Raw genomic sequence first — 25,660 nt, 5'->3', positions numbered from 1 at the left:
ATACAATATCCACGTGTACCGCAATAAATTACTTAATATATAAATATATTTTATCTATTTATATATATTAAAGGTATAAAATACCTGTTGCATCAAGGATACATGTATAATACAGGTTTAATTCTTAGCGTTTTATAGCTGAACTGAACATAAATCCATGCGATAACTCACCTGCATGATCGGCAGCAGGTCCGAGGTGACGAAGTGCGTAGACGTGGAGCGCGCCATAGGCTAGCTGAAGTCCAGTTGACAACAAATGCGCGAGAAATGCAGCGCCACACACGATCCAGCTATATTTAGAGCACCAGCTGTACTATTGTGTCGTGATCATACTACGAGATGTACTTTCAATGAGCGTTTTAACAATATAAGATAATAATATCAACACATGTGTTGATATTTCGTTGCAAATAAAATAAAATCATTAAAAGTAAAAATAACATCAAAGTAATATTTAATCAATTGTCTTGTCCATTTTTATTGGATGTTATCTATACATAACAATTTAAAGTAACCAATGAAACAAAATAAATAATAAGAACATTTATTCCAAGGAGCGGTCAAAATGACCGAGCCTACGTGTGACAATGATAAAAGGAATCGTGACGTGACACTCTTCAGCTGAAAGATTAATTTATTGTTGAGTCACATATTACGTTTTTAGTTTTACACAGAATCGAGTTACTTTTACGAGTAACAATATCTTGACCGCAAAAAATATTACGTATTTTTTCTATCGCTTTGTAACTGAATATAGTCAGTAATATCAGTTTATCTTTGTATGAACAACCTTTTATCCATAGCAGTGGTTTTCTTGCTGTAATTGTATAAAGTATATATACTAAATATATATTTAGAAACAGTTCTTATTAAATTATAATAATATCTTTTTCTGCTTTTCTATACTGTATTGTTTTATGTTAATAATAGATATTTAAATATCAAGCTAATCGTAGAAAAACTTATGCGGTTAAAGACTATCACAATGTATATAATAATCTTGTGTTAACTGTTTATAGACTTTATAAATAAATTTAACGTGTTTAAATAATTATTTGAATTATATAATGCATTTATGTGTAAGTACTATTTTTATATACTTACTCAATCTTTGTATAAGTCAACGTTAAAAACTTAACTTTATATTTGACCAACTTTACCAATGACGTGACCCTATCTAAATATACAAAAAAAAAAACATATATTTTTAGGTAAAAACTAGTTTAGTTTTAGTATTCGATTAAATAATTTACTGGTGGTAGGGCTTTGTGCAAGCTCGTCTGGGTAGGTACCACCCACTCATCAAATATTCTACCGCAAAACAGCAGTACTTGATATTGTTGTGTTCTGGTTTGAAGGGTGACTGAGCCAGTGTAATAACAGGCACAAGGGACATAAAATCTTAGTTCACAAGGTTGGTGGCGCATTGGCTATGAAAGCGATGGTTGACATTTCTTACAATGCCACTGTCTAAGGGTGTTGGTGGCCTTACTTACCATCAGGTGGCCCATATGCTCGTCCGCCTTCCTATTCTATATTAAAAATTTTTTTTTATTATTTTTACTTTAATTCGAAACTGCACATAAGACACATCATAAATGGTATCATTCAAAATTACTGTCATTCCATTAAATTTTTTGTACAAAAAAGTGTATTTATATTGAATAACAAAAATACATACACGGATTTTATATTTAGTTGTGAAATAAAATAAAATAGAACCTCACCCCCATCCGCCTTCAGGATAAAAGTGGTGTTTGATGGCACGAGTGTCGAGTTCACGACGACGCAGTGCGGGCACGGTGCGGTGGAGAGATCGCAGCTCTCTTTCCCGCAGAGCACCGCCTGTTGACTCATCTTCCAGGTCCGGCCACCCGTCTAAATTATTATGACAAATCACTAACAATGTTCTCCAGTTACACGATGAGTTTAAATTAAGTTGTTCGTGCCTGCACTTTACAGAAAACCATTACTGAGTAAACTGCACGTATGAAATATGCGACAGTCCTTGATTGGTGGTTTTAAAAAAATAAGATGTTGGACTTTTGTACGAGTAAAACGAGTGTGTAGTTTTAAAAAGTTATACCATAGTGCGGCAAGCAGTTGTAGCTGTTGGAAAGTGGTCTACATCGGCAGCGCGGCGGCGGGGCGCGGGGCGGCGGCGGCGGTGAAGCCGACGGTGACGGCGACCACCAGCCCGCCTCCATCAACCCGCCATGGCTGCACTCGCACCCGCACCCGCGCCCGCACCCGCGCTACCTGGTAACATACAGTTGTGGTTAATTTCGTAGAACAAATTAACTAAGCATTACATATACAAACCTGTAAGTATATATTTTGTAAAATAAATTAATCAAAAATTGTTTCGTATTGTAACTCAAAACTACACATTCAGGAAATTATTAAACCAAAAGACGCAACTACGTTGTATAACTATACCTGGTACCTAACTAAGTTGGCCAGGAATAATAAAATTCCAAAAATTCATTTGCACAATGAATTGGTCGTTATCGTAAAAAACACGCAAATTTTAAGACAGACGATACTCGTATCAATAAGTATATACTAGTTGCTCTACGCGGTTTCACTCACATTAAATGTTAGATACTGCTCTGCCTTGGGTCGTAGCATAGTGTTTTATAGTCCATAAATTTTCTCAATAATCGGCTATCTAATGCACAAATTCTTCTTTATATATTAGTGTAAACATTGACTGGTTCGTTGATATCTTTATTTGCTTGTGTTGGTATATCTAATAGATCGTGGACCTGTGTTTACGCACTTGTTTAATATGTCCAGCGCAATTAGTCCCTCTTGAGAACGGCCCCGTGGCAGAAATTGGTCAGGTGTAAACTAGATGCTTCGTGCAATTCCACTTGCGTTAAACGTAAGGTAAATGTTAAAAGCTGTCGTATCGTTTAACGCGATTGGTTACGTTTAATGTTTATTGGTCGTATCGTGATTTCATATAGTTTGCTACCTTTCGTAATAAATGACCTATCCGACTTAGTTAAATAGGTAACGATATAAGCGAGTTTAAACAAACAAACTATAGCTTTATATATCATTCATAAAGAATTATTTTACTGTTGTTACGTATTTCATAACGTCTAACACAATATTGCAGGTAACCTCAACTTATCACCAAACAGTTAAAACTTTTATCAAGAAAGTTTTGCTGTTAAAGACATGTTCAAAGTGCAGCTATGTTTAAAGTATTTTCTTTCTAAAAGGCACTTATAGTACTTTGTGAGCCAGAAAACTATTAATTTTATTGTGACTAAAACGAGACAGCCATTTTCCACAAGGTAAAATGTTGGATTATATCTAATGAATTGTGTAAAGCAACAGGTAAGCGCCTGGACGTAATACAATTCCTACAAAGTAATTAGCACTTTGTTTGAAACAAGTGCTTAATTGGAGTGTGATAATATAAACGTTAAATAATCAAATTAGTTCTTAGCAATTAAACAAATAAAACTTTTTGAGATATAAAGTATTTTATGGTAAAACATAGAATGGTTAAAAATAATAATTTCAAGCTAAATTAGGAATAATATATGCAAATGTAAATTTTAATAGAGAGAACATAAACGAGTAAGGTTTAATTATTTTTAAATATTTTTCAGCCTTTTTTTATTATATATGTTTATATTTTGTATTAAATTCAAAATATTAAAGTTATGAAGCTATGAAATACATAAAAGCGATGCAATTAAACCTTGATAACTTTCTACGTTGCTAATTAAACTATGCATCTGAGCATTATTTGGTGTAAAGCGGCAAAGTCCTAGTTGTACTAAATTCGTTGCATATAAGTTCTGAGGATCTTCTAGGCTCTAAAACGGTAAGCTACATTATTAGTAAAACCTGCTTGAGTTGTAGTTAATTTTACATATTCGTACCGTACTAAAATAAACTGTAAATAACTTTAGCAAATTTAAATACTTTGTCTCCAGTTACCTTAGAATTTCAAATTAATGAGGTTTTATTTTATTTTAAATAGTTAAGGAAACTGAAAAGTGTGCTTCCTGATGATCACTACTTGTCACCACTACCCATAGACGGTTAATCTGTGATATCGTTAATGTGACATCAGCCTAAGGAACTGTTATGTTCCTTGTGCCTGTAGTTACACTGGCTCTGCTGGTCCGGCGGTAGAATAGAGGATGAGTGGGTGGTACGAAGTAAAAAAAAAGAAACACGTGTGGATTATCGTAAGTTAACAGAATTAAATTAAACGTTGACTTAAATTATATAAATTGTTCAAAAATAATTTAAGGATATGTTTTCCAGTATGATCACCTAGTGCAAGTGCACCGCTCCACGCCCTCGCTCACACTGTACACGCTGCCTCGACGCATTCGAGTCGATTCGTTGTCACACACGCCGTTTCCGCATCCTCGCCTCACACCTCAACTCAGCACGGACACTTCACTTCACTTCAGTTGCTAAACACGAGTACCGCTCTCATTTTCTCACCTGTAAAATAAAACAAAGGTTCCAGTTCGTTAAATTTTCACGATCATACGAACTTTTATGCTCGGCTCGAACCATCGAACCCCTTATAAAAACAATGATTAACGCGAGTTTTTTTTATATTTAAATTCTTTTCTACAGTTTTTTTTTAATACAGTAGGATATTTATTTAAAGTCATAATTACTACAAACAGAAATTTTTTTTATAAATATCAATTATTTATAGTAACAAGTACACGTTTACAATTTAAGAAGTAGTTATAATGTCGTAAAGATCATTTATGTGAGAAGCTAATTAAAAACGTAACGATAATTTAAAATTGGAAAGCTTTGTAGAGTCTAACCAGACTTGTTCATGTAAAAATTATTAAGTCGATGAATGTTCTCATTCAAATTGCGAGTTACACAATTTATTATACAACAACGAAAATACTATATTGATATTGTCTGAATTATGTTAAAGTAGAATGCTATTATATATAATCTTGTAAGTAAGCACGTCAAGGTAAACGTAAGCTTGTAACTGTGGGAATTTATTAAAGAATCGAATACAGTCAACTCAGGAAGTGTGTATTGAATTTTCGGAGTCGGAAACCAAGTGGTTGAAGTTTATTTGTACTTGTCGTATTTCTACGCTGTTACAATCATTGTGGACGGAATATCGAACTCTAAGGTTATATAAAGCCCAGAGTTGTTTCTTGTAGAATGAAAACAGTTTTATGTCTGCATTATACAATCATATTGTAAAATTTCAGTACTTAATACTTGATTGTATATTATTGTTTGTTTATTGTTAGGATTGATTTTATTGTGCTATTTACTATGATGGTAATGACAATATCTATACAAACAGAGTAATCAATTACTATTTAATAGCTACTCTTCGCGAACTCGTTATAACATGCAACTACAGTAGGATTCCGTTTTAATTAACTTAATTTGATTTCATTTATTCCGAGTGCATTACGTTAATTCTATTTTTAAATTAAAATAAAACGAGTACAGAACATTACAGAACACTGTAGAGTATTTAAATTACCGTATTTACTTTAAGTATGGTAAATTAGTTTATCTTGTTTTGAATTAGTAAAATAAATATTTATATGATACATCTTTTTCTCGTCTTAGGTATTGTTTTATTAATAATGCCCGACATGCAATAGCTCGCGCTCTACCTATTGTACGATGCTAGTATTATGCCACAGATATTCTCACAAGTGTCAACAGAATCTGGTGGCTTATAAACGTATATTATGATACAAACAAAAAAAAACATTTTATATGTAGAGTTATCGATAAAAAAATTCTAGAATCGGAAATGATAATGTTCAATAGCGATATCATTATTTTACATTGAGTTCTTATCTCTGTCGAAAAAATACTAGTTTGACTTAATTAAAATCCAACGCAGTTCAACAAAAAAATATATTATCCTATGATGCTATTTATGCACACTTTATGTTACTTTCCGATTATCATCATTTATTAAGTTCGGTACAGACTGTGCGCTGCATTGAGAGGATTTCGCAGACTTATAGCCGCTCTGATTAACCAGTTAAACCAGTAAAATACTAATAATATTACTCTGATAGTATTCCCCAGGAGGGAATTCTTTTACTGGTTAATTGGTTCCCACAATACGGTCTGTTGAGGTCTTCAGTGCTTGATTCGATGCGCTTAACATAAGTGTATCTTTTTTTCAAATCTCTTTACTCAACATAGAATCATTATACTGGCTTATTGATTGTCAAAGTAGAAACTACAGCCGGTACGGAAAACAAATACCTGAGAAGAATCGGCGAAAGATAACTCAGCAGATTTTTTTTTTTCTTTGTCGGCTTATACAATAGACATCGTTGATTTATAATATAATATTGTCTATAATATTAAGTTTTATAAATGAAATAGAATCGTATTTTTATATTTCACAGTTTAATCTTCTTCACTATATCTTCTAAAATAAGGAAGAAAATACGACGATTTCATGACTTTAAGGTTTATAGCATTATTTTATCGTTTCTAGGACTACATAACAGAGCACACCCCTAGGAGTCAATAATGAAGCCCCGCCACGTTCCTAAATGAACGATTATTTTTCATTGTGAATATTTTCTGAGAAGCTACAACAAAACTATTTTACTCACATGTTTTCTTAATAATTAATCGAATTAAATATTCTTTTTAACATATACACTAACAGCCTGTGAAAATCCCACTGCTGGGCTAAGGCCTTCTCTCCCTTTTTGAGGAGAAGATTTAAAGCTTATTACACCACGCTGCTCCAATCGGGTTGATAGAATACTGCCACATGTGGCAGAATTTCAGTGAAATTAGACACATGCAGGTTTCCTCACGATGTTTTCCTTCACCGTCAAGCACGAGATGAATTATAATCACAAATTAAGCACATGATAATTCAGTGGTGCTTGCCCGGGTTTGAACCGACGAACATCGGTTAATCATCGGTTTTTAACATATAGATATACTGTATTGTCGTTCTTGTAATTAATTATCAGCCATGTGTTAAAACCGTCATCATTTAGTTTTGGCAGAGTCAAATGAATATTAGTAAGCCGCGATGGCCCAGTTGTCTTATCTTAAGCGATGATTGCGGGCTTAAAACCAGAAAAGGGGTATCGAATTTTCATTTGCTTAATTTGCGTTTATAATTCATTCTTAGTTTCGTTAGTTAGTTTATAATAAATTCTTAGTTGGTAGGAAAAAATCTTTAGGAATTTTGCATGTGTTGGATAAAAATGTACCATATGTGTATCCCGTATTGAAACAGCGTGATAGAGTAAGCTACCTTAAAGGGAGAGGCTGCCTAAACCCCACAATGGGAATTTACAGCTTGTTTATTTCTACTAAATTTATAATATATTGAAATTAAATAAATATATTATTGTAATTCAATATATACATATACATTAATTATAATAAGGCTTATAAGATTAATGTAGCTAAAAAATTATATTGAGACTTGTTAAACATATACTATGAAATAGATTAATAATCAAAATCTAATTAGCTCGCACTGAATTACCGCGAATGTATGCGAAATTTTTGCATGTGGCAAGATAATACTTAAATTTTCACGTTTTTATTTTACTTGTATAATTATTATAAAAGTTAAATTAAAATGTGTTTAAAAATACAAAGTAGGTTTAATTCGATTATATTTTTAAATGTAGTACTGACTTAGTCTTATATGTTGTTCCTTTAACAAACTAATTTATTACGCCGATTGAATTTCTTATATTAATAATAACAACTTAAGCAAATTTTGTAGATAATCAAATGGATTTCTTTTTAAATATAAATATGTGTAATAATTTTACCTCTACTAAAAGCACACTTTTTTATAATTTATAGCTCCAAACTACCCAATAACTTAATAAAACTATATTGTCAATCACAATAAATACTATTATTAAAATAAGGCATCGAAACATATTTGTGTATAGGATATATCATAAACCTTTTATTATTAAATATCTATATATACAATAGATAACGCAAAATACTTCAGTACTAGTTTCTCAGTCCTTTATTTTTGGCAGCTATTGACAAACTAGTATTATCAATAAAATCGAAAGTAAGAGGAAAAGAAAGGTTTGAAAATATTCAAATTCATAATCTAATGATTACGGTCGAAAATCGATCTTCGAGTGAACACGGTTCATAATAACACATAAAATAACATATAAAATTATACAGTGTAATGAATTTATCGAAAAATTCACTAACAAGTTATAGTAGCTTTGCAACGGTTATCAAAAATTTTAAAAAATATCATGATTTTGTTTCTCATATGAAATATAAATAGAATAAATATTGCACTATGGACTTATTTCGGATAATTGAAATTACTAAGAAAAACCAATAACTGCAGAACGACTTTTTTAAATCACGACACTGACGCCATTTTGAACGTTCACTAATTAAAAATGTTGCTATTACGAAAAATAAGAACTCCTTTGATTTATTCACCGGGCTGGTAGAACCATTTTTGTAACTATATTTAATTGGTAGAGCTAGCTTTAACGCCCGTCGCCTTACAAGTAATGCTCTTAAAAATATTTTTATTTATTTTAGCAGCATTTATAAATTTCATACCAGCACTTCCTTTAGTTTAATGGATTCGTTGTGGAAGTTACTCACCAATAAGTTGCTACTGGCATTTAGCCAAGAAATCAGTGTTTCTGCACAGGTGCTTTATACTGCGCTTATTTAAAATTTTTACAGTGCTAAATTGCACTTCTTATTCATAACTGGCGGTTATTGATATAGTAAAGTACTTAATGGCTAGTATAAAGTTTACATTATGTATCGCCCATCCCAATGATCAATACATATACAAGCTCGTTTGCGTTAATGTTTGATTGCGGTTTTTTTATTGGTATATTTCATTGCTGTTTTCTTTACTGTGGCTTTAAGTGCACAATAATCAGTGGTTCCAATCGGTACATTTACGTTAGAAAATAAATTAATTATAGCCGCAAATGAAAGACACACACATCTACAATTTATTAACGTGTTGCCTGCGTTGGTTTAGTTATTATTAAGACTTAGCCGTAGACCCGTGGACAAAATGGTAGGAGCCCCACGTGTTTCAGGCGACCCTGAGAATGGAGGCTGGGATGAGAAGGGAGGCCTCGCGTTGTCGTGCTCACTTGCGAAGGGTGCAGGTTATAAGATCGCTCTACCCCTTCAGGTGTGTTCTTCCGAACCTCGAGTGGAACATAACTCAGTACCATGGGATGAACCCCATGACCCATTTCCTTTAAATATCTCTGAGTTAAAAAAACCTCGCTTATAACGCTCCAGATCATCAAGTTCCAAGTTTCGAGGGGTCAGTAAAAAGTAATTGAAATTTTCTGTCAAGGAATTCTCAGTATCGGTCTGAAGTTGGAAAGTTGGTAGTGTGTTAACACATTTCCACTCCTTTGTCTGAGAAGCACGTAAAGCCGATGGTTCTGCGTTTAATCTCTCTCTGGAAGTGTTAGGCAGCCGTTTCATTGAATCGTGACATTGGTTTGCGTTCATACAAAGTAAAAATAAAATAGAGTAGATAAACTTATCAGTTTTTTTTCAAGACATTTTGTTTATATTTCGATACATTAAATCCATATAAATTAAATGATAAAATTATGTAGATTGTCATGAAGAAGAAAAAGAGAAGAATTTATAAAAATATCCTAAAGCTTTCAGTGAGCGTATAAAATTAATTTAAATTTTAATCACTGGGTAGACTTTGCGCTATTACTAAGAGCCATTAGAAGACACCAGTTTCGGTTTCTTCTGTGCAAAGACATTACTAAATTAAGACCTAGTATGAAGTAATTTACATTAATATTGACATTATAAATATAATTGTCCGTATTTATGCCAAAAGGAACCACTCGATTAAAACACATTTCTGAAATATTAAAGGTTTTATAAAAGTATATGCAGCTTCGTTAAAAAAAAAAAACAAAAATAATATTTATTTTATTTCGATGAATTTATTAATTACTTATTTAAATATGTGTACATACATTTGCACTCTACTCATTATAAATTTTTAGATAATTATGAAAACATGCATGTGGTTCCTTTTTATTTTTACTAATTGATGGGTTATCGCATTTACAAAAAGGAACGACAACCCGGAAATATACTAATGTGAATGAAAGCATGTATTTTATTATAATAAACCTTTATGCACAAAACTTAATAAAGAAAAATATTATATTTTAATAATTAAGAATTTTTTGAAGAATGAGAATGCAAAAATGCTTTAAACATTAAAACTATCCTATTCCCATTTTCGGCAATGATTTTCGCGTTCAATCGCGTTCAAAGCGTGTGCTCCGCACTTATTACAAGTATATTTTGTAAGATTGAAATATTTATAAAATATCTATGAACACATTTTCTTAGCGATTTTTTCAGCATCTCCTATATACTCACAGTATAAATTATACATTTTGTCTAAAGTCATGTCAGGTATAAGATACTCTGTCTCGCGCTTTCTATAATAAGATTTATATTTAGGAAGAGAGTTGATGTGGCATCTGATCTGACTTGTGTAACTTTCTCAACGCTGCATTTGTTCTTACCTCCACATTTCGATACTCTTCCATCTTTTAAATCCTGAGACCTCATCTTATTAAGAGCAGTGTTTAGCCTTTTTGTAGAAACGCCAAGTGTTTTGATAAAAAGATCTCGGCACATTTCGACCTTGTCTAATAAGTACTTACGAGAGAAGTTAATATTTTTTCGTACTAGAAGTCATGTTAATTTTTACCTACGAGCGATGATAGGTCAGGAAACATTATAAGCAAAATGGAACCACTAGCTAGTAGTTCACAATATTTTACAGTATTATTTTACAATATTTCTTTACCCATGATGGAATCGAATGCCTTTGGTTCTATTTTGCATAATATATTAGTAATGGAATCATGAATTTATTTTATGCATAAAAACACACATATACTGAATTTTCATGTGCTTAATTTGTGATTATAATTCATCTCGTGCTTTGCGGTGAAGGAAAACATCGTGAGGAAACCTGCATGTGTCTAATTTCACTGAAATTCTGCCACATGTGTATTCTTCCAACCCGCATTGGAGCAGCGTGGTGGAATAAGCTCCAAACCTTCTCCTCAAAAAGAGGAGAGGAGGCCTTTAGCCCAGCAGTGGGACATTCACAGGCTGTTACGGTTATAATGGTACTAAGTATATTTAGATCTTTTTTGTATTAATGACTTTGTAGTAATATCGTTCATATCTTTGAACATCCGGGTCCCATGATTTAACGGGTCGATTTTGCATTAAGTGTATTGATTACTTTTGCTTTTGGTTCCATTCTGCTTTTTGTATTAATAGTTTCCGAGGCAAATATCACGTGGATCTTTTTGGCATAATAAATGAGACCATTTTTAAATGTATTTTGTCCAATAAAACAAAAAATCCAAAACTGTCGTGTGGTTCCTTTTTGCACAAATACTGACAATTACTAACGTGTATTTCTTAGAAAAATATTTTAAGTTTAACTATTTCATATTTTATAATTATGTCATATATTCTTACTTAAAAACATTTCTTGTTGTTTTAACGTTACGTTTTCAAAATTAATTATTTTTAATTCTTAACTTGTTATTTTAAGCGAATGAAGCGAAATACAGCGAACGTTGAATATCTAAATATTTTCCCTAAAAACAATTTGTCTTCCAATATTTCGAAAAATTAGCCTCTTCTTTAATGTATTTCCCAGACTCTTTATTTGTGTTTGTTCAATATCCGGGGTATAAATACTCGTATAGTAACAGACTCAAGCCTCGCTACAAGTAATGAAGACGCACCTCGTCCGCTTAATATGAAACTTTATGGTACAGATTTATGATTATTAAACCAAATATAGGTTAAGTAGAGGGATCTGGTTTTATAAATGTTACTAATGCGTAAGCTAAAGCGTAGCAACGATTTTAATAAAATAATATACAGAGCACACAGTCCGGACTGTTTTTACAATACTTTGTTTGTCTGTTGCTAAATGTTGTTCTTCCTAAGAATGTTACGAGAAAGATTAGGAGACTTCGTTTTAAGACTCAACACACGCTGCTGTTTCACACAAAAATCGGCCCTTATATGTATTTTTTTTATGTAGAAGATTTTTATGTTAACTATTTTGTTTTAACAAATGCGAATATGTATAATGTTTTCGTTTTTCTATGTATCAGTCTATGTGGGGTGGTGACGACTTACCATAGATTTTAAATAAAAAAATAATAATGATAATAATAGGTATACATATACCTATTATTATCATTATTTTATATACACCCACATATATATATGTAACTGTTCATAATATTCCATAAAAAATAATCAAATGCAACGATTTAAGACTGATCATTTATAGAAGTATAAAAGGTGTCGGGTATTTGAATGAGGCGGACACGACCACGCCTCTATCAGAACAATGGTTGTCATTGTACAGGTTACTCCTACGATTTATTCACTCCACTTTTATTAAATTAAGTAATTTGCATTGCATTTATTATTATTCAGTTTAATGAACTCTTATTACAATGTTTATTTTTGTATGAATGTTAACCTATAAATAAATCTTTTCTAAAGCGAAATTCCGTATTCAAAATTGACGCATAAATACATATTTTTAACCTATTATTTTATTATATATAATATTTTAATATAAAATTATTTACATTAGTCTTAAATTAATTTAATTTATAAATAAAAATAGCTAGTGTAATGGTGGCAAGAATGTTAGCAGCATTTCCCCTTTGAATCGCAATTCCGATCCTCTGAGCGAAAAATTAACCAGCCCTCCTGTCACTAGTATAGGCAATAAGACGAGGTGTTATATTTTTATTGAAAGTTTTTGACCTCGTATTACTTCAAGCTCCAAGCGTTTCAACTGCAAACGGAATAAAAATATAGTTTGGCATAAGAACTCTTTTATGCCATAACATATACTAATAAGTATATGTCATGGCATAAAAGAGCCATAACATATACTTATTAGTATATGTTATGTATTAAATATTTTAAAAATGCAAAACATTTTTTTTTCAAATATAAAATAATATGTATATATATTTTAGTATCATAGACTCGTAAGAAATGTGTGAAATCGTTTTTTTGTATGCGTAATAAAGTACCCTATAATATAAATATTTCGTCCTCCAATAAATACTATTGATAATAATTAATTTATGTTTGTAATCATTGTTCAAGTAACACTTGAGGTAAATTTATCTTGGTCCGTTTTATCGAACATTATATTTAACTGAACCACTAATGCAGTGTGAAAGTTTAATAACTCGCTTAACATTATAACGAGTTTGTTGCGAAGATTGTTTTTAGATCCTTTGTACATTATTTATACCTCTTAATGACTGTCTCGTTGATCTAGTAACTAACTTAGGGCTGCCGATCCTGAGGTCCGGAGTTCTATTGTAAGCCTTTCAAAAAGGGATTATATTTCTCTACCAAGTGTGTTTGTATACACTGGTACATTCTAATATGTTCTATGCAATTGGCTACTCTTCTTTGAGAAAGCTCACCATGGACGAAATTAGTAAGAAGGACGTCATACCACTTATGTACAATTCAAAGCTATTTACGGTCAAATGAATATTTATAAATGGTGTTGTGTCTAGTCACCGGCGCATTCGTCTTCATTAAAAAATGCGTCTTTTTTATTTTTCCAGAAAAATAATATAAGGAACTTCATCCGATATTCTACCACCTTCAAGGAATGATTTAATAAAAAAACCTATTTTTTCAAATTTCAAAACACACTTTTAACACCTATTTTTTCTCTAGGAGTAAAGCAAAAAACCAATGAAAACACATTATTATAAAAACTCAATTTCGTTATTATGCTATTGAGCTAATTCTATCTTTTCATAATCAACAATTAATTTAGCATTATTAAATTGTTTTTGATTTCGCCGAATTTTGATCGCATTGGATATTATTCAAACTGACAATGTATATTCAAAAATATGTAAATAAAAAATATGTTTTTCAGAAAACTTTAATGTTAAAGTTTGTAGTAATTTTCCGCAGTTGGAGCTCTTTTTTAATGTGGCGGAGATGCTACAACGCTGCTCCGTTGCGGATTGAAGTGTGAAGTACTTTCAGCATATTTTCATATTTTTTTTTCCATTTTAATGAAGAGTATTTACACCAAGGAAGTTTTATGGAAGAGTTTCACTTTTTTATTTTCTAAAGCAAACTGTTTTATGAAACAAAAGACTTTCATTCAATTAATTGTCTCCAAAATCAATTTAAGCTAATCGTAACTGCGTGATCGCAAAAAAGACTAATGACTCTTGAGTATAAAGCATTAATCTTCACAAAGAAAGAGCTTCCAATGTTTTTTAAGTCAGATAATCTATAGGCTTATCATTTAAAACATTATTTAAGGAGGTTTTTGAATGGAACGGAGGCCGATGTTACCAATTTTATATTACAATAAAATCATTAATTGTAATTTGTTTGATTGGATTAGGAGCGTGAATTATTATTATATTATTATTTATTTATGAATAACAAACGACACTGTATACAATATATATTATATATAATAGTTAAGAGACTTCTTGATCCATACAACAGCGATGTAAAAAAAGACGTGCGTTAATTTCAAACCGCCATTTTATTGATGGACAGAAAGGTAAAGTAATTAATTCATTATTGTCGCAACATGTAATTTGTTGAATGTGTTATTTGGATTTTTAAGAGCAACTGAGTGAATTATTAACATCAATTTATAGGATTTAGTGTTATATTTTTAAAAGATCAGCCGGAAGATTTTTTATAATCAATTTCACTTCTGAATGCGAAATTTATATCATAATGACTAAGGAAACATTAATCATGCTAACAACCCGATCGTGTTAGTTTGAAATTGCTGTATTCTATCTGGCTGCGATAGTCCTGAAGACAGAATATGCGCTCACCAATGTCTGTGGATTTACGGGCTGAGTGGTAAGTTTAGAGTTTTAGACAAGTAGGTCAGCAGCAAAGAACATTGCGAGAAAACACGAATGTTGTAAAGACATTTAGAGATATACTCGTATATATTCGAAGATAAATTATAGTATATGTATGTTAAATAAAAGCCGAGATGGCCCAGTGGTAAGAACGCGTGAATCTTAACCGATGATCGTGGGTTCAAACCCGGGCAAGCACCACTGAATTTTCATGTGCTTACTTTGTGATTATAATTCATCTCGTGCTTTACGGTGAAGGAAAACATCGTGAGGAAACCTGCATGTGTCTAATTTCACTGAAATTCTGCCACATGTGAATTCTACCAACCCGCATTGGAGCAGCGTGGTGGAATAAGCTCCAAACCTTCTCATCAAAAAGAGGAGAGGAGGCCTTTAGCCCAGCAGTGGGACATTCACAGGCTGTTACGGTACGGTATGTTAAATATAAGCGTTTAACAAAACTGTATATATATATCTGTTCTGTATTTGTTTTATCTGTAACTAAATATTTAGTAGAAAATAAATTTTCTAAAATACACGTTTGTCATATGTTTAAAAAAAATCCACTAATAAAGTGAATTTCTTACCTGGTGGTAGGGCTTTGTGCAGGCCCGTCTGGGTGGGTAGCACCCACTCATCAGATATTCTGCCGCTAAGCAGCAATACTTAGTATTGTTGCCTTCTGGTTTGAAGGGTGATTGAGCCAGTGTAACTACAGGCACAAGGGACATAACATCTCAGTTCCTAAGGTTAGTGGCGCATTGTTGAGGTAAGGAATGGTTATCATTTCTTACCGAGTAATCGAGGTAGTGCCGACTTTATACCTATTCGTTGTCTAACACACAAGACTTCGGGGTTATTAACCATGTACATATTTAATAAAGTCTTAATAGAAATAAGATAATAATATAAGTTTTTATATAATGTCACTACTAATAACTGAACTGGAAAAATTATCTGAAAATAAGTTTTCTCCCACAAGACAAAAGATGACTTGGAAAAATCTCATCATATGACAAATTGATAAGTCATGAGTCTGCGTCAAACTTCCAATAATATTGTAAATGGTTCTTCGCAATGACAGAACAAACCCAATATAGGCGGAGTAATATCAATATTAAATAATTTTTTTTTATTTTATTGTTATACTGTTCTTGATGTGAAATATCAATTGGCGCGCTTTGATAAGAGCGACTCGAATGCAGTAACGCCACGGCGAACGGCATGTTGCGCCATTATGGCCGTCCATTTATACCACTTTCTCAGGCCCCTATATATATTGTTATAATCATAAAAATATATATATAAAGTTAGTTATTGATTTTCTTTAATTATAAATTATTTCTGTAACAATCAATTACGATGATTAACATTATTTGTCGGCTCGTGACACTTAAAAATATAATATTTATAATTAATAAATAATAATATTTATAATTAATATTTACTTAAAAACTTGATCTGTATTTGGACTGCCATTTGAATTTCATGTGGAAACTCATTATCGGTAAAAACTGTCCTTCCTTTTAACTTAGAAAAGACACGTAAACAGACGTCTTACTTTCTGTGACTGTGACGCTTAGACAACGCCGACAGTAACATTTGGGCCAACTGACAATAAGTGTTAGGGACCAATCTCCGGTGTTACTAATGCACTGTTAACCGTAAGATTGAAGTCGTACCCGTGTACATGTTATTGTATACATACACAAAGCTTTATGTGTTACATTTGAAAACTTTTAAAACACTCATAGAATTATGACTGGTTCTATGTATATCTATGGTTCCTACTTATGTGGTGTTAAATGGCTTATTATTTCTTAAATAAATATAACAAAAAACTTAATTCAATTTTAAAGTATACATAATGAAATATTCTTTTAAATACTTCCGAGACAAAAAGAAGAATACAAATATATCTAAAATGAGAAGGTAGCAAAATATATATATATTATGTGTAAAAACATTGACATTTAGTGCAAGTGAAGAATAATCGACCGTTTGATTGTGATTTACAATTCGGAAAATGTGACTAAAAACCATCCAATAGTACGCGCTTCGTGCCCATTCCTATTTATTCAATACGCAATACATCTCATTCTGTCGCGTTTTCGCTCACCCTTTATTATCTGGGCCGGTAATCCCATTTCCCACGAAAATAAAAGCCTTGAATCCGACAACTGAATCGCATTATCTTCGAAGTTTGAAGGAAATAATTCATACGTAAACGTTAAGCCAAAATGATGCACGTTTATGAAGTGTGTGATATTTATTATCATTTGTTTGTTTGTTTATTCCGTATATTTTACATATCATGTGAAAAATTTTACACAAAAAAATACTTAACGCTATTTAAATTATAAATGTAACGTTGCTGAACTTACTCGTATTGCTTCCTCTTATATTTATAAAACGATAAATGTTTTCTTTTTATAAAAATATATTATTATATAATCCTGTTATTTCTATTGACTGGGTTCAAATGAAACGTTTGACCAAGAATAATGAATATTATAAGCGTGAATATTTTCCAGAACATTACCCTTGAATTGATATTGTAAATGAAAGATTGTAAAGCACATCGTGCTATCGAACTGTTTAAGTACTAACGAAGCGAACGAAATTGTTATGAGCAATGTTCTTTTGTGGAACTTATTCGCAATTACACACCCACCCAAAAGCTACAAATATACAAGTGCGAATTAAATCGTATCTTGTGAACATATGAGAACAGTAAAATCTAAATTTAAGTATTAATAATATATAAAAATTGCCGTATTACATATCCGTGTTATTTATAATAAGAAAATAATAAATATGTGACACGATATATCTATAAGTTACTTTAGAATTTATATCACTAATTTTATATTTTTTCGTGAAAACGTACAAATAATAATAATAATTTAAAGTGTAATATTACAAATTAATATTTGTTTATTTTACTCGCATACATATATAGCTATATATAATTCTTGTATTTGGATATTATGTTTAGTCGTTATTAAGGTTAAGTTGGCATGTACATTCAGGTTCATGATATATATAGATATATGCCATCAACGCATAGTGATGCTTGAGCCATAGCCGCTAATTAAATTAGATTTGATAAACTCGCATCCACTTGATTTTGCGTGGGTAAATCTTGTAATTAGATTAAATCTAATCTTAGTATATTAAATAATACAATTAAATTGACAAAAAAATCATGAAATGTTCTCAGTATGTATTGTTTTAGCTTTTGGCGCCTACTACATTTTCTTTCCATGGAAAACCACATTCCTTGTTGCCTGTCATCCATACTTTAAATATTGTTTGTTTCTTAAATTAATCGCTGCGGCGCTATTGAGACGAGATGACTACGGAAAAAATATTGATAGGCAGTATTAACTTTCAGTTAGAAGAACTATATTCAGAATAATTTGTAAAATATATTAAATACAAAACTACCGATTGTTGTAGATAAAAAAAGTAGGAATGAGCGCTTACCAGAAGGGAAGTAAAGGACACGCGGGTAAATTTTGAAATTTTGCTGGCTGGGTAGTGTATTTTATAGTAAGTAATTTTGTTTATCTCATAATATTAAAATATACAAATTTAAGAAAATATTTTTTATATTTATATTTGAGATATGTTTTTCAATTATATTATAAAGTTTGTTATTAATATTAAAACGCGATAAATAATACATAAACTTAGTTAAGAATTTATATTTCACGCATAAAGAACGCGGCTTTTATATTTCCAGAGTTTTGGGCAAAAGTTTCTGAAACTTCTTTATTGTGTTTGCCTGAAAATCGGTATCGCTTCTATCTTTGTTTCTACTATGCTCTTAAAGAAAATATCTCGAAAGTGGTTGATAAACTTATTCGAAGGTTAAAACGTAATCCAGACAAGAATGCTCTCTGTAATTAAGACAATGATACGGAAGGGTTAAAATGTGGTTTTGTATGTAATTAAAAAGTTTACTTAAGCACATTTCAACTATACAAATTAATTATTTTTAATTTTTAAGCACTTCATTTATTGAATAGTACTGAGACTAGTGGTAGGCTTATTAGGCTACAAATTCAGAATTCCAGAGTTCTAATCGGGGTCGAGATGGTAAAGTTTTTGAATTTTTATGTTATTCTTTTTTCAGTAGAATTGCAAAGTTAGATAGTTTTAGTATCTAGGAATGCTTGCAAAGTTGTTGGTCCTAACCCTTATAATTTTTTTTTTATTGAATAGTTAGGCGGACAAGTATATGGGCCACCTGATGGTAAGTGGTCATTGACGCTCATAGACATTGGCATTGTAAGAAATGTTAACCACCGCTTACATAGCCAATGCGCCACCAACCTTGGGAAGTACGATGTTATGTCTCATGTGCCTGTAATTGCACTGGCTCACTCACACTTCAAACCAGAACACAACGATACCAAATACAGCTATCTCGATGTAGAATATCTGATGAATGGGTGGTACCTACCCAGACAAGCTGGCACAAAGCCCTACCACCAGTAAATCTTATCTTTTACCGGTCTTGTTGGATAACGATAGAGAGGGAAAAGAGAGTGTACCTGTGTTTGAAATGTTTTAATTGCTTTTATACGCAATTTACGGTAGGGATATATTGAAATAATTTCAATAGAATGTCCACAAGTTTAAATTAAGTTTAAAGTAGTAAATTAAAAAAAAACACATATAAATATATAAATTTATTGTTATTATATAATTTTGAAATCTGAATGTACTTGCTAATGTATGCATAAAATCTATTTGTACCGCTTCTGTTTATTATTCGCAAAAAAACAATACCTAAAATTCTATTATTTTAGAACAGAAAACTATGACTATGTATGTAACTATACATGAATTTAGGTCACAGACATGACCAATTTATATTACGCCTACGGTGTTATTCGAACCGTAATACAGCTTAAAGCAAAATGTGGCTTCATTAAGTTATCGGCACGTGTATTAAGGGCAAACTGAATCTTGTCAGTTCAATGCACATCAAAGATTATTTAGTTTTAATAAACACAATTGTATTTAACAAACAACAATAAAATTAAGACTCGTAATTGACCCACTGAAAAGGCTCTCTTATTGAAGGAAAAGTTGCTCTTCAACCACGATGCTTCACTGTTGGTTGGTAGTTATAAATGTGGCGGAATTGGCATGGTTTCGACTATGACTTGTTTTAGAGAGGACAATAAAATAAGACCACATTAATTCTATAGCAATACAAAGGACTATTATACAATACGCGTCAAATTTTTCCTTATAAATTCCGTCATCGTAATATGCCGTTATCCAAATACCTTTACCTACTATGTCCAATTTCATTACGATCGGTTTAACGCTTTAGTAATAATAAGATAACATACAGACACAATTATTTTTGAATTTATAATATTAGTGTATAGGACTTCCTAGTCATCGTACATCCACTACACACTTTTTTTATATAGAATAGGAAGGCGGACGAGCATATGGGTCACCTGATGGTAAATGGTCACCAAACGCCCTTAGACATTGGCATTGTAAGAAATGTCAACTATCGCTTACATAGCCAATGCGTCACCAACCTTGGGAACTAAGATTTTATGTCCCTTGAGCCTGTAATTACAATATCGTATCCTGCCATTTGCCGGATCATTTGAATAAAAAATGGATTCTGCAAATAAAGTTTTATATTTACTTTCGAAAACGTCAACTAGTTGCAGTTTAAATTAACTTCGAAAACATACTTATTTTATATGCTTGGAAAATTTGTCACACACGGCCATCTGATCCCAAGTTAAGTTTGTACAAAGCTTGTGTTATGGAAACAAGACAACTGATATATTACATATACTACTTTTCTTTTGTAAATACATACTTGTATAGAAAATTACACCCAGACTCAGGACAAACAGATATGTTCATGGACACAAATGTCTGTCCAGGGGTGGGAATCGAACCCACAACCTTCGGCGTGAATGGCAACTATCTACCAACCACGCCAACCGGCTCAAATAATTTAATCATATAAGTTTGTCTATTCCTCTATAGATAGTGTTTGAAATCAATATCTTCCCAACGCGTAAAGTTAAAGTAAAGTTAAAGTAGTTAGTAAAGCCGAGATGGCCTAGTGGTTAGAACGCGTGAATCTTAACCGACGATCGTGGGTTCGAACCTGAGCAAGCACCACTGAATTATCATGTGCTTAATTTGTGATTATAATTCATCTCGTGTTTGACGGTGAAGGAAAACATCGTGAGGAAACCTGCATATGGCATAATTTCAATGAAATTAGACATATGTATTCTACCAACCCGCATTGGAGCAGCGTGGTAGAATAAGCTCCTAACCTTCTCCTCAAAAGTGAGAGGAGATCTTAGCTCAGAAGTGGGACATTCATAGGCTGTTACTGTGACTGTACTGCGTAAAGTTAAGTGGATCGCACAAATAACTGTATCGTGTAATCTGTCTGATCCCAGTTATTATAAAAGCAATATCATAACGCAACGCGCTCACACATCTGAAATAAAAGTACTGTATTTACATATTGTACGTGTTTTGCAATATGAAAGAATATCATTCGTGTATAAGTTGTTTTAACATGCCCTAAGATTTTAATCCGAGTAATATTTTTAGCACCAAAGATTTACTAGTAAAAATACCCACACACGTAAACAAACTATTTATTCTACAAAGTCTCGAAGCAAAACCCTGTTCTGATAACGAATGGAATTTTTTAATATATTTCATTTCAAACATTTACATATGTATGTATATGAAAATGTTTACATAAAAATTGCAACTTTCCGCCATCTTAACGAATACCGCCATCTTGCGGTAACGACAACCTCGAGAACCCATAAAAATGCTAATAGAATAAGCCTTATAGGCTGTTACAAAGGGAAAGGACGGGTAATACGATACTGCGTATTAGATACATATTTTGTTTCGTTCATTTTATTGGCTATTACTGTTTTCAAAATGTTCATGTTATGACGTTGTCTATGTACTGTATATTTTAGTACTGTGCTTAACATTCTAGTATTGCAAACATCTTATCGTATTGCTATGTGGGAAAAAGAGGAATGTATAAACCTATAACAATCATGACATAAGTTGAACGTAAGACAAATGTAATGTTATATAACGTTTCGTGTTATTAAGTAACAAAAGCTAAATATATGTATCTTACATTACACAAAAACCTTCGAAAAGTATATAACATATTCTGTAATACAATAAATAAATAAACTAAGAGTTTAACAAATTCATTCCGCTACTGTGTACGGCTTACGTATCCAAGTGGAAACGCGAGATAAGACAAAACCTTTACAAAGCTATTTGCATTTAGTCTCTTTGTGTCTTTTAAAATTTTGGGCACTATGGAATAATGACGCTTAACGATCGGGGTAATCTCACCTATACAGAAAAATTGTAACGGTTACATCTAAAAGAATTATTTGTTATATAGCTTGGATTACATTTTTTTGTTTATAGTATATAATTACCAACATCCGATCCATTGTCTTTTTAAATTGTTTTGTAATTTGTTGGAAGATTGTCCAAATGTATAGTTATATGTTGTCTTATATCTAGAATAAAATACGGTATCTATTTCAAACTAATTCCATCCTAATAACACAGTTAATATATGATTTATATTAATTTCTCATTAAATTTAATTCATCTGTTTTTGGGCAATTAGTACAACGCATGTAGTTGATAGATAATATGAGTAATTTAACTTTGAAGAGCGTTTAAAAATTTTAGCAGGCCGATTTAATATCAAAAACTAGTCAATAACTTAAATTTAAAGCGAGAACTTCTTTGTACACACCATGGAACGTTTTTTTATCTTACTTTAGAGGAAAAAACGTAAAATTGTCCGTTTTACCAATCTTGTCATTAAATCACTGATATTTTTTATTCGTTTTTTAATGTTGTTAAACAAAATAAAAAGCAAATTAATCTTTTCTGAACTGAATATTAAATCTGCTTAAAGAAATAAAGTAAAAAAAGATGCACTTGAACTCAACAATGAATCTGTGTCTGCAACACCGATGTAATCCTATAACTACGCTCACATATTTATGCAATTACTCAAACAATTACGCTGCTTCCGACTTAGCGCCTAAATTCGGATTACATCCAACTTGTACGGACTACAGGTTTACGTGTACAAGGAAGCTAAGTATTACATGTAGGTGAAAACTGCGGGTTGCGCGGTTGCGGTTATTTTTAAATCAGATTTACGATCTTCATCATATAAATATAACACAGGTAACTTTCATTTGTTTTTTTATCCGGATTACGTGTAGTTTTTTCAAAACTCGAAAAAGTTATGTATTTTTTTTATACTATAGCAAGGCGGACGAGCATATGCCCATATGCTCGTCGGCACCTGATGGTAAGTGCTCACCAACGCCCTTAGACATTGGCATTGTAAGAAATGTTATCCAACGCCTACATCGCCAATGCACCACCAACCTTGGGAACTAAGATGAGAAACTATGATAAGCTACAGATGAGGAACTAAGATAAGCTATAGATGAGGAACTAAGATAAGAACTAGATGTGATATCCCTTGTGCCTGTAATTACACTGGCTCACTCACCCTTCAAACCGGAACAACAAAATACCAAGTACTGCTGTTTTGCGGTGGAATATCTGATGAGTGATGATGATCTGATGAGTGGGTGGTACCTACTCAGACGAGCTTGCACAAAGCCCAATATATGTATCTAGTATTTAAAAATATATAGTAGATTATAACTAATTTTTGTCAAGCAACTAGATAGTATGATCTCTATAAGAATATTGTTGGGATCTGTATTAGAATTTAGGCTATAAATTGTGAATCTTGTAAGGAAAATGAATTTGACGCGCATAAAGTCGCGGGTAACAATTAGTTATATATATTTTACAGATATAGTTTCTAAAACTAGATGCTTTTCTTTTGAACGCTAGAAAGATAATAAAAGACGTGTCAAAATTTTGTATGAGGATTAGTAGATATTAAAAATGTCCATAACAAAGCCCACGACCGAATTCTAAAGATAAGCCGCAGTAACCTACTTGAGATTCAATGAAGAAGAAAAAATAGTTACTTTACATTGAGCTCAGTGGCGTGCCATTAGAGAGGCGTATGTTCAGCAGTGGACGTGGTAGATGATGATAATGATGATAATGGTGATTACTTTGAGCTAGCTTAAATAAATAACTTAGTAATCATAAATATTTTTATTGCCTAATACAAATATACCATAAAGCTTGTAATTTAGTCTCATAATTTCAGAGTTTACGTGGTTCAAAGATCGCATGAAGAAAAGATAGCGTAAGGCAAATTATCCGATATAAGCACTGAGCAGGGTGTGGACAAAAATGTCGTCGTAACAAAACATTAATAGGAAATCTGTGTAGTTATCTTGTAAAGGACTCTGTACTAAGGTCACGCTTGAGAATAATATTATTTAACGTGTGACGTAAGAAATCCTAAATGTGCCAGTACTGGGCAAAGACTTCTCCATCTCGCTATTCCGCTGCGTTTTTTTAAACCGCTGAGCATGAAATTAAATATAAACTCAAATTAATAACTTGCTAATATATAATAATAATATTTAAGTAAACCAAACCGATTTAAGTGACGCCGCATCATATTAAAATGTGGTAATTGTAATATTCGTATTTGAACCCAAAATATTCGAATAGAATCTACGTTCCACATTCTATATATTATATTCATCTCTGGATCGCCTCAGCAATTCAATTAATTAAAATTTTAAAGTTCGCTAACCTGTTTAGCCAACAAAATAAACACAAATTAAGTATTTTTAAATTATTAGTCAAAACAACATCGATAGGAATCAAGCATCCTGTGCAAATTCCATTTGATATATTTATGAAAATTGTTTCAAAACTCCTATGTCATTTGAAAATTCATTAAAATTGTAATTTTCGACAAATTTTAAAGGGATAATACCCTCGAAACCGTATAAGTGACTGTTAAATTATAATCGTTGGAAGGTCGTCATTTAATTTGACTCGTTAATTATTTCATAAATGGAGTATTGTTCGTGACGTCTTAGAGTCTATTTTAAGTGTGTAATTATCTGGTCTTTCACAGCCCCAATTTATATTTCGAGTCAGTACCTTTTAAGACATTGAATCCTTGAACCTTTTGATTCTACTTAATCAAAACAAAGGTAGTATTTGAACGACGAAATTTCCAAGACAGTTGTAATAATTAATCAGAATTCTCTATATTAAAAAAAAGACAACAGAAAATGTTAAACAACATCAATACGTCTTTATACTAGTTACATTTAGGTAATTTTTGTTTTTTATACAAACTATATAATTAAAATGTTACCATATTAAAATATATGTATAGATAATAGCTAAATATCTGAAACTTCGACGCTTATCGACCGATCATCGTTCTATCCAAATATGACTTTAAATACCATAAAATGTAATATTACTTTCATTCAATGAATTTTATTTCTATATTATGAATTTTAATCGTCAAAATTAAAAATTCCTTTCCAATTATGCTTTCTTTTCTTTGATACATGAGATCATGGAATAATGAAAAAATTAATAATATTCATAATTAATATATTAAAGAAAAAAAAAAGACTTATATAAATCCGTCCAAGCTCTGGTATAAAGATCGGTGA

At 31.7% G+C, this 25,660-nt stretch overlaps 1 protein-coding gene across 1 annotated transcript in view; it reads right to left on the bottom strand.

Annotated features, from left to right (window-relative positions):
• Window positions 1–25,660, bottom strand: part of LOC126771530 (monocarboxylate transporter 4-like) — a 71,860-nt gene that overhangs the window by 7,126 nt on the left and 39,074 nt on the right. The window contains exons 2-5 of the mRNA XM_050491434.1: window positions 4,306–4,482; window positions 2,087–2,259; window positions 1,728–1,878; window positions 172–290 (exon numbers count right to left, since the gene is read on the bottom strand). Coding sequence (XP_050347391.1) covers window positions 172–290; window positions 1,728–1,878; window positions 2,087–2,207 — 391 coding nt within the window. The 5' untranslated portion in view covers window positions 2,208–2,259; window positions 4,306–4,482. The remainder of the gene's footprint in view (window positions 1–171; window positions 291–1,727; window positions 1,879–2,086; window positions 2,260–4,305; window positions 4,483–25,660) is intronic.

This window comes from Nymphalis io, chromosome 11, assembly GCF_905147045.1.
Source record: "Nymphalis io chromosome 11, ilAglIoxx1.1, whole genome shotgun sequence".
NCBI lineage: Eukaryota > Metazoa > Arthropoda > Insecta > Lepidoptera > Nymphalidae > Nymphalis > Nymphalis io.
The sequence above is the reverse complement of the archived record's forward strand: the minus strand, read 5'-3'. Positions and strand labels throughout refer to the sequence as shown.